Source organism: Talpa occidentalis, unplaced genomic scaffold, assembly GCF_014898055.3.
Source record: "Talpa occidentalis isolate TD23 unplaced genomic scaffold, MPIMG_talOcc4v2.1 talOcc4.7, whole genome shotgun sequence".
Lineage (NCBI taxonomy): Eukaryota > Metazoa > Chordata > Mammalia > Eulipotyphla > Talpidae > Talpa > Talpa occidentalis.
Genome location: NW_023605083.1, coordinates 46,904,756 through 46,915,678, shown reverse-complemented (window position 1 = coordinate 46,915,678; position 10,923 = coordinate 46,904,756). Strand labels below are relative to the sequence as shown.

At 40.3% G+C, this 10,923-nt stretch overlaps 1 protein-coding gene across 7 annotated transcripts in view; it reads right to left on the bottom strand.

Annotated features, from left to right (window-relative positions):
* Positions 1-1,684: 1,684 nt before the first annotated feature.
* Positions 1,685-10,923, bottom strand: part of LOC119230973 (transducin-like enhancer protein 4) — a 134,865-nt gene continuing 125,626 nt past the window's right edge. For all 7 annotated transcript variants that reach the window (XM_037492567.1, XM_037492569.1, XM_037492571.1 and 4 more), the window contains 6 exons: positions 9,633-9,882; positions 8,251-8,498; positions 6,359-6,506; positions 5,619-5,769; positions 5,179-5,255; positions 1,685-3,363 (listed from right to left, as the gene is read on the bottom strand). In XM_037492567.1, coding sequence (XP_037348464.1) covers positions 3,256-3,363; positions 5,179-5,255; positions 5,619-5,769; positions 6,359-6,506; positions 8,251-8,498; positions 9,633-9,882 — 982 coding nt within the window. In that variant the 3' untranslated portion in view covers positions 1,685-3,255. The remainder of the gene's footprint in view (positions 3,364-5,178; positions 5,256-5,618; positions 5,770-6,358; positions 6,507-8,250; positions 8,499-9,632; positions 9,883-10,923) is intronic.

Below are 10,923 nucleotides of genomic sequence, written 5' to 3'. Positions count from 1 at the left end.
CACTATGAAGCAATCCGCATCCTCTGCAGCACGCGTTCGATCCCTAGCTGGCCAGGGAGAAACCCACATGGCAAGGCAGACCTCTCCTGTCTCACCCGCTGCTCCCCTCAGCAGTGTATTTCGGTTAGTCTGCCTGTTCTATTCCCCATTCTGTCTCTGGTGGATCCTCCCACACCCCCCCCCGCATCTCTGGCCTGTACCCCAGCTCTTATACGCATAATCTTTTTTTTAAAAAAGAAAAAGGTGGAAATGCTCACTTCAAAAGGTGACATTCAGAATTAGTATGTGTATAATGGCAATTTGAGCTCAGTTGGTGCTTGATGAGGGCAAGGATGGTCTCACAGTATTTCTGGAAAAAATTAGTAGTTTTGGTTCAAACTGTGAATTATCTCTGGCACTTGCCTCTAAGGAAAATATTAAAAGTTGTCCAAAAATAAATTTTAGAGTTTGATGGATGTAAAAATGGTATCTTGCTTTAATTTTCATCCTAATGCTCTCTGGTAAGATTGAATGTCTTTTAATGTGTATCACTGGCCTCAAATTTCTTCTCCTATAAATTGTTTGTAACGTTTGCCATTTTTATTTCAGTTCCTTGTGATTATATGTGTTGCAAATATATTCTCCACTTGCATTTTTGTTTTTTTCACATTGCCTGTGGTGTCTTTTGTGAAACAGTTTTCAATTTTCATATAGTCAAATTTATCAGTCTATCTTTAGGAACAATATTTCACCTTTACTTTTTTTTGTTGTTGTTGGGTCAGAGAATTAAACAGACGTAAGACATACTAACAGGAGGAATGCATACAAATGTATGTGAAGTTTTAGACAACATGGGAGCCTTCATAAGGAAGACTTACCTATCTCGCCCCCCGCCCCCGATAAATGTTCATAAGGATACACAGAAAATAACTGAGAATACTTTTAAAATATTCTTTTAAAATGCAGTAGCACCCATAGCACTCCCATTGGAGTGGTTTGCAACCCCACCTGTTAACACTACTCAACTCTCAGTACCTGAAGAGTCAACCCTCTCATAGGCGACGAGGCAAGGAGGCACACTCGCAGGCCCCAGACTTCCATCCAGTGGAGCCTTCAATTGCCAGCTTCCTGATCCCACCCAGTTCAGATTTCTCAAAGTTCCTTCTTAGGCTGAAACTTGACACCTCAATGGGGGCAGTCCCAGGTACATATGAAATGTTTCTCAAACCCAAATGGCAGGGTTGGCCCCACAGAACTTCCTGTGATAATGGAAATACCCCGTAAGTGTGCACAGTCCAATATGGTAGTCATTAGCCACATTAAATTATATTTTAATTTTTTAATTAAGTCAATTAAGTTAAATTTAAATAACCAAAAGTGGCTATTGGTGACCATATTAAACAGCACAGTTTCAGTTTCAAGGCTTTTGGTGACATGGTTTTTCATTAGACAGTATTTTTACAAATCAAGAAGGTATTCAATGAATATTTGGTAGCAACCTATCACTGATACCTTCTGCTCCCTCTTCCAGTGCTCAGGAAAGCAGAACTATACTAACAATGAAAAATGGAAAAAAAAAAATCAATATTTAACTTTAACACAATTTCCCTTGAGGAAAATTAAAAAGGTTTAATTATTAATATGCAGGAGCAGATAGTCAAAGATAAAAAAAGCCAGCAAAACAAAGAATTAGAAATAAGCCTACTAGAAGTTATTTATGTTTAATGCTTAAAAGTCTGAATGCACAAACAATCTACCATTATAGAAGTACTGGTGGTCAATACAATGCATCAGAACTATGTACAATGCACAGTTTAGTATCAAAATCTTTCTACACTGTAGAGTTTTACGAAACTGTTAATGACATCAAACACTAAGCACTTAAGACACCATTTTTTCTGCTACCACATTAGGAACGTCAACGGACAGTCCATTTCAACTTGCAGCATCCATCCATTTCTAGTAAGAAATTAAGTAATTTTCTACTTATACAATAAAGTTTATCTACACGGTTCTCTTGATTTTGATCCATAGCAGCAAAGGCACTGTACATCAGCAGATCCACAGACTTAAAAGATTTTTTTAAAGCATTCAAACAAAAAATAACAATAAAAAAAGGAGTCACAGATCATAGTTTAACAACAGCAACAACAACATAAAAGATAATACAATGATTCTGGCACAATGGCACAGCCTGTGTCCATTTCAGGGACATCCAACTAAGACATGGAAAGAACTGGAGGTAAAGAAAGCAAGTCCTCATCCCAGGTGAGAGTCCATTCTTTCTGGTTTCCAGAGAGGTCCTTGCGAGTCCTCCTCTGCTGTCCTTGTTTGTAAAAGACTAGACTTGCACAGTGGGAGGAAATCTCCCTGGAATCAGTGCAGTTGCCAAAGAACATGCCAAAAAACAGCCCATAATTTCTGGTAAAGACAAAACTGCCCAAAGATACACATCTCCCTTTGCAAAGAAACGTGGCAAAAATATCCAGGAGGGATTAAGTTCTCTCTTTGAGGCCAAATTTAATTTGTTCATCTGTCTATAATACAATAAAAAAAGGAATTAAAAACATATTACAAAGACACTTGTTAACAAGTCAAAAAAAGGAAAAGTCCACTTACTTTTATCAAATATAATCTAAAGCTATAGATATATTGGTTAAAGTTGTCCAAATAGACTCAAATGAATTATGACTTGGCCTGTCATATGTTCTAATTGTTCAAATTTCCAAACATCTTTTAAAATAAGTAGAAAAGAAAAACAAAAAAATCTAACTGCACAGCAACATATTGCTTCATATGTAATTATACATTTCACATCTCTATACAGTCATTAGTCTACATTTAGTGACATTTTAAATCAATTATTTTAAACCTTCCTTTCCCCTCCTTTGCCAAAAAAAGGGGGGTGATATCAAATACAACGCATCTTCATTAACGATGCAGAAGCAGACAGCTTTATTTAGTCAGTCGTTGTTAGAAAGCCTTCTTTAAACAAAATAAATATATTACAGATATAATACATAATTAAAGATTCCATTCACTGTTAAGTATGGTTATTCCATGTTCTTCCAAGTAGATAGCTGAAGATTTGGTATCACAGGTTCTTAACGAGTATTCACAATTCAATAGCAAGGAGGAAGTGGGGGTGAGGGAGGGAATTCAACTCCACAACTGCAATGAGTATTTGAAATCCTTGGTTTTAGATGGGGGGGGAGGAAAGGTGATAGAACAAAGTGCTATAATGAGAAGGAGTCTAGTTTGTATGAAGATTTGTCCTTAATAAATGACTTCATAAACCGTGGCCTTCTTATCCCCAGAGCCGGTGACAATGTATTTGTCATCCACAGAGATGTCACAGCTAAGCACCGATGAGGATTCTTTGGACTAGGAAGGAAACATAAACAGAAATGTTAAATACCAAAGGAAAATCATGAATACTGAGAAGCAGGACTGGAGGAATTGGAGCAAAAATAAGTATTACGTGTTCTGTTGACTAAACAGAAGCTGAAAGGGAAGAAAGGCAGTCACGGTGCCTCCTTAAAATGGTTGAGTTGGACACATTCTTGGGAACACCTCGCCAGGTCCGCCTAGAGGCTCTTGCCTCGTGGTCAGCAAAGTCAGTGTAATAGCATCTTTGGGGATGACACACCATATGCCAAACTATTCTCTTGAAGAGTAGGATCAGCATGAAAAACTCAACTTCAGACAGAGGTTTTCGATTTAGGTTGAACTGTGGAACACCAGATGCTTCACTTAACCTGTGTGAGCCTATTTCCTCACTGAAGTAAGTAAACATCTTACCTGTCTGCCACCTCAGAGGGTTGCCACAGAGTTCATGTGAGGAAATACATGGGAAGTGGCATTGCAAAGATTACATATTTTGAGATAGGGAATGTAAAAACATTTCCAATATAAAGCCTACCTCCCCTTTGTAGAAGCAGAATAGAGACTTGCAAGTGGGAAGTTCAAAAGATAAAGTATATACCAGAGTTAGTGTTCCAGATACCATGTTCAACTACACTAACCACAAGGGTTGAATGTCACTTTTGAAATGAAAGTGCTAAACAAACAAGCCAACCAAGCCTACAGGATTTTATCCCGGTCTTCTAAACACTTAAATGTTTGACAAGCACATGCTAACCCACTACAACAATATTTCCCAAGTTTTGTGAATTGCAACCTTTGGTAAATAAATTTTACTTCAAAACCTACTATTAGCACGTGCATGCGTGTGCACACACACACGCGTGCATGTGCACACACAAACACACACACAGACAGATATATTCCAGTATGTTTATTTCATCTATTTTTTTAAATGCTTTTTGGGATAACCTCAAAAAGGCTGAGATCAACAATACCAAAAACAAAACAAAACAAACAAACAAAAAACCACAAACCAAAACCCAAAAACTATTACATTATATAAGCTTCATGTAAGCAAGAAGTATTTACTTTTGTTCTACTGATTTATCGTGCATAGTATTTTCACTCAATATATGTATCCTTGGGATTCAATTGGCTTAATTCATTTTATGACCACTTAAAACTTTGTCAAAAAACTTCAAATCTGATATCCTTTCCTAAAGAAACAACACCCTAAAATACAGAGCACAAAAAAGAGAATTCTTCCTTAACTTGCCTATGACATTCTCAGAGAGAGGTGAGAAATTGTGTATGTCTCTATGTATCATGCCTATAATTTGGTCTTCCTACAAATTTCACAAAACTATACCAAGTTCCACGGAGTCCAAAGAAGAATAAAAGTTTATAAAATCAATGACAAATTACTAACTTTTCCATAACACCCTTTTTTGGGAAAAAAAAAAAAAAAAAAAAAGAATATTCAAGCAAAATGTTCAAACTTTAAATGTAAAAAAATTAAAACCCACAGAAGACATGGAACCTCTACTCTAGCATGTAAAAAAGTGATTGTAGCATAAGAGCTGGCTGACAGAGACACAGGCATGGAGTCCTGACTCTGAGCTCAGAAGACAGGAGTGCACTTCAGCTATACGGCATGTAGCTGTCACCCTAGCCTTCCTGCGGCATAGTTTTCTTTGTGCAACAGTGATAACATAGCTCCTACCTTTGAAGTCACTTATTAATTAATCTGAAGGAATGCACAAAGAGAGTGTGCTAGCTAACTGGCCAAGCTGTAAGCACATGGGAAGAGGTAGCTAAACAATGAAGTGTTACCTGGAATATACTGGCCCCGTAAGGTGTTCTCCAGGCATTCAGAAGGTTGTCCTTTCCAGTGCTTACAAACCACTTGCCTAGAGGAAGAGGATTCAAGAAATGTAATGATCATGTTACTGTCAGACATCCAAGATTTGTGTAAAAAGCATCAAACTATTCACAAAAAACTCAACTAAATTTACAAAAACAAAACTCTCTTTTTACTTGGGAAGAAAAGCCCTCTGCCCTAGATGCAATGAATCATTTATAGCTATGACAAGAATAAAGGGGTTAATGCCAGAAAATTACAAGGCATTAGGGAAACAGGCAAGTATAAGGAATTAATGTAATTATGAAGAACACATTAATGAACTAAATGACTGGACTGAAAATGCACTATCAGCAGGAGGGCAGAAGGAATGACTCTGGTTGACAGAAACTGTTAAGAGGGGTTTGCTCACCACAATGGGCAAACTTGAGTGAGAGCACACAACTCTCATGAAGATGTAGCTGGTATTTGTCTGGCTTGGTGACATGTAGCACTTCCACATTGCTATTCTCCATTCCCACTGCAAGCCACTCTCCAGTAGGGCAGTAGCCCAGAGAAAAGATCTAGAATTAAAACAAGCGACAGTGATGATGGTTACAGAGACCACACTTCCTTTAACTGGGATGGAATGCCTATTTCAGGGATACTACTAAAATTGTGAAGGAGAGCAAGATAATTCGCATTTTACAGGAAGAAACCAAAGTCAAATGGGTGATCCTATAGTAAAGAGACATCACCATACTATAGCAATTAATTATGCGATTTAGCAATTAATTATGCAATTTTTGAGATTAAAAACCTGTTCAAAGCTTATAATAAATGAGGTTTTACAAACCTCTCTCTCTCTCTATATATATATATATGTGTATTTGTGTGTGTGTGTATATATATATATATATATATGTACACACTACTGTATTCTGACAGAAAACAATGAACTTTTCAGTTATCAGATGAAAGCAACGTTATTACATGTTTATACAGAAACCCATAAAAGTATCGCTTTCCCTCATGGTTTTAATGAACCATTTCTACTTCTAATAATGACAAAGTAGAATAATGCTAGAAAATTGTATGGTAAATAAACTGTCCCTTAATTACATCATACATTTCACAAAACCACATCTCCTACAATGTGACAGGCACGTGTACCTGTGAGGTGAAGTCGTGTTGCTGCAGCTGCCGCCCTTCACGCAGGTCCCAGGACCTGACCGTGTTGTCCAGGCCGCCTGTCCAGAGCTTGGTGCCATCATTAGAAATGTCAATACAGCTGGCCCCGTCTGTGTGGCCCTGGAATTGCCTGAAAATGTCAAAATGGATGGAGAGCCCTTGAAAAGTTAGTTTTTAAGTTAAACTCAATTTAGAATTCCTCAATGATCAATTTCATTTACAGATTTCATTTTAGTTTGATTATATTTTCTAATTAGTCAAAGTAATAAAGTATATAAGCAGAGAGATTAAGGTATAACTGAGATGCTGAATTTCTTGCACTTTACTTGTGAACACTTAGGCTTTTCAAATTCCTCTTACATTTGTTCAACTAATGGAAAAAAAAAAAAAGATTCCCAATTGAAATAAACAGAAAAAAATACATAGTTACACAGATATGAACTAGTCAAGATATATTCTGAGATCCATTTGATCACTATGATAGGAAGAAGAGAATTTAAGGGGATATAAGGAACATTTACCCTGCTACACAGCTCTGGGGTGGGCCCAGGGAGCAATAGTGTGATTGAAGGCAGCGGCGAAGGATGAGGCCCTACTCTCAAACCAGGCCCCGCTCTCAAACCAGGCCCTGCTCTCAAACCAGGCACATGAAAAGCAGTGGTGTGATGTGCTCAGCTCCCTAGAAATCACTCTTTGAGGGTGAACTTACAGACACTGGCAGAGAAGGAGTTAAAAGTAGTTCCTCTAAAAGCTTTACCCAAAAGGAACATCAATTTTATTTATTTATTTATCGAGATTTATTTATTTATTTATACAAGCACTAAGGTACACTCAGAAGTGTAGGAGGGTGAGAGAATTCACCAGAGCCAGAGCAGAGAGCAGAGCAGGCAGAATGATGAAATACACTGCTGAGGGGAGCAGCGGGCGGCAGGAGAGGTCTGCGCGCCATGTGGGACCCTCACCTGGCGGCCGGGGATCGAACTGGTGCTGCAGAGGCTGCAGGCAGCTTCGCAGCCCAGCGCTCAGCCACTGTGCCACCGGGGAGGCCCCAGGAACATCAATTTTAATTTGATGACTGTTACTTTTTTTGGGGGGGGTGTCAATCTACAGAGCTCAGTCCTTAAGAATACCTTACAGATGGACTGTAGAGGCCTCTTCTTACAGACTCCCCTTAACTTGTAGCTAGGTTTGATTACAACCTTCTTGCTTCCTTTAGTCGATCACACCTTTTTGCTTCCTGCTCCTTCAGGTGCTCATATCTGGACTCCTTTCAGGACTTCAGATACCAATGCCAACCTGATCCGATCTCATTTCTAAACAAGCATCTTAGTTATGTCTAGGCCTCCTTCATGGCAGGATTAGAGATAACTGAGTTCACTTCAAAGCGAGCAGCACCTGCATGCCTGTGCCCATGATAGGTGCTCAATATTTGTTGAAGAAACAAACATGTCAGGTACATATGGCAGCAAGAATAGCAGCAAGCAGTGTGAATCTTCACCAGGTTCTACTGACAATGGTGCTTGGTAACAGGCACAGATGGCAAATTACAGCTGTCTAATGAGTTCTTGGAACCTTACATACATTAATTATGCAAAACTGACCTCAGTTTTTGAAAACCTGAACTGGTGACAATTAGTATGTTAAAACAGTAAAAATAAAAATTAAAAAAAAGCCCTTTATTTGATAAAGTTCAAATAGTGCAGACAAGACTCTACATTAATAATTTTCCTCTAGCATCTTAACAATTTTTAATAAGATAATTGTTATTTCTTACGCTAAGCTAAGAAGACAAACACACATGCACACGTGGTTCTGGCACAGGATGGTAAAAGTGGCTGCTCCTCATACCCTGGACAGGGACCCTGCTGACCCACCTCACCAGCGTCTGGTTGTGCAGGTCCCACACGGCGATGTTGCCGTCGCTGCAGCACGAGAAGCAGACCTTGGAGTCGGGGCTGATGGCCAGGGCGTAGCAGGCGGGGGCCGAGGACGTTAGCTCCGCCTTGATGCGTGGGGTGGGAGCCGCCAGGTCCCAGATGGACAGAGTACTGGCTTCCCCTCCCACAATGAGGGTGCGACCATCAGGGAGCAATCGGCAGGAACGGATGTAGTTATCCCTGTTCTGCAGAGACAAAACCCATCAAGAGATTACTCATGAGGAAAGGAAAACAGCATTAACATGAGAGCAGAAATCCATAAAAGTATTGTGTTCCCTCCTGGTTTTAATGAGCCATTTTTACTCATGACAATGATAAAGTGGATTAATGCTAGAAAATTACATGAAATTAGGGAAGTACTTAAACTTGATCTACAAAATTTGGTGCAGAGATATTTAATCTTAATTAGCATGAAAACGCAAAGATCTTAGACCCACTCTCACCACCACCAAATCCACTAGCTGCCTGAGTCATCTGCACCTGGGTTCACCTGCATGCGCTGAAGTGGTTCTCTCTCTATCCTAAGTATTTACACACACACGTATGCAGAAGCCCTCACAGTCCTGGAGAAGCCACATCCGGGAATCTGGTACACTAGACCCAGCTGGTGAAAAAGTATCAGGGGTTGGAGAAACCTGGCACTCTCTTTTCTTTACCTGAGCCTGTGGTTACCTGGCTAAAGGGCATCGTGGGTTCAATTAACTGGAGGCATCAACTGGAGGCAAAGACTTGACCAAGGTGTGTTAGGAGACAAAAAAATTTTCTCCTGGCTTATGTGGTTATGGGAATCTTTTTGTACATTACATTCAGCTGAGCAGGAATCATGCTGCAGCAAAAGTCTAGAGCTGGTCTATGGAGGGAAATCAAACTGAAATTTCCTAAAGAACTCAAGGACAAATGTCCATGAAATAGCTAAGGGGGTATCTCGTGTGTGCCACACAAAGTATTTAGTTAAGTGACAGGTTATGATGTTTAGGGGCACCTAGGCTTCTATGAGTCCACAATGGCCACTCAGGCCTCTTAAAATCCTTTACCGGGCAAAAAAGCAAGGCACTGGGCAGGGGCAGTGAAAACTGCACTGGTACATGTGTCACCACAAGAACTGGATAACTCAGCCTCAAGGAACTAAAAGAAGACACGCCTCCCCATCAACACTCAATCTTCCTGGCTAAATCTCCCAGTGAAAGACCACAGACCACGGAAGACAACCGCCCACTTGGGATTAATTAAGTGTAGCTCATGTATTCAGGTCTCTCAGCACTCCATCCTATTTGCTAAAGACAGGTCTGAGCCCTGACCGTTCGTCCATAATCACTCACCAGACAGTCGAGCTGAGAGACGGGGCTCTTATTGCCGGGGTGGCTGATGTCCCAGACCTTGACGCAGCCCTTCCCCCCTGTGTACACGTGTCTCGTGGGGTTGCTGATGGTCACGGCGCACACCACCTCCCCATGGTTCAGGGTGTTGATCTGGCGAGCATGTCGGGGGATTCCGGGTCCAATGAGGGCATCAGGGGGGAAAGGGACAGGCTGCATCTGTCCATCTGCAGTGACGTGGAAGGAATATGCTCTAAGGGAGCAGAGAGAAGAGATAGGAGAGGGGAATGAACTCTGTTACTTAACTGATCAGTGTAATGAGATTAAAAAAGCAACATCTTTCAGTGCACTTACAACTTATAAACACATCAAATTTACCTACAATGGTAGAACACTTTTGTAGAGCCACAGAATTAGAACTATGCTCTCTCATTGACTCTTCACTAGCTGCTGTGACTTAAGTTACTTAGCCTCTCTGACCTTAGTTCTAATCTTTAAAATGGAAGAGAACACTCCCTCCGCTTCACAGATCAAACAGTCAATGTCCAGCATGTCAATGACTGCTGCTTCGAGGAGCTTTACAAACCAGATTTGCTTTCTACTTTGGGTGATTGAGAAGATATGGTGGTAAGACTTTGCCTACAGGTAATTCACTCCAATCAAGTGACTCCTAATAGAGGTCAGTAAGTGGAAATTATGAAGCTTTAAAGCCTTTTTCCATAATCTCATTCAGAGTGGACAGTCACAAATTCTAGTTAATTCCAAATGTAATTAGAACCTAAAGAATCCTATGCAACCATCCCACGGGCCCACCTGTGAGTAGCTATTGGCAGTCCCATCTCCAGCTGATTTCCAGGGAACACTACAGCTCAGAAAGCATTTGGTGCAACTTATGCCTGGGCACCTTACCCAACAGACATCTCCAACTTTAGGGCAGTGAAGTGAGGGTGGGGACAACACATGAGGCTGTTATGATGCTATGTCAGGTCCCTAAAAGCAAGAGCGAGTCAGTAGTATGGGGACTGAGCTGGGCCAATCTTGATGCTATTGCAGGCAATCGCCCATTTTGGAAATTATGTCATTCTTCTTTGGCACGAAGCTTTGGAACGTGCTCTGTTTACAGGAGGAAGTCTAGGAAAGCATTTGTAGATACACAAAGGCTAAAAAGCTTGAAACAAACTGCAGGGAAATTTTAAAACAAAATAAAAGGTTATGGTTCTCTGATGCAAAACTGTACAGGCTAGTCATACACATGGAAATTTGGTCCATTATTGAGGAGTACTCAGGAGTCAAT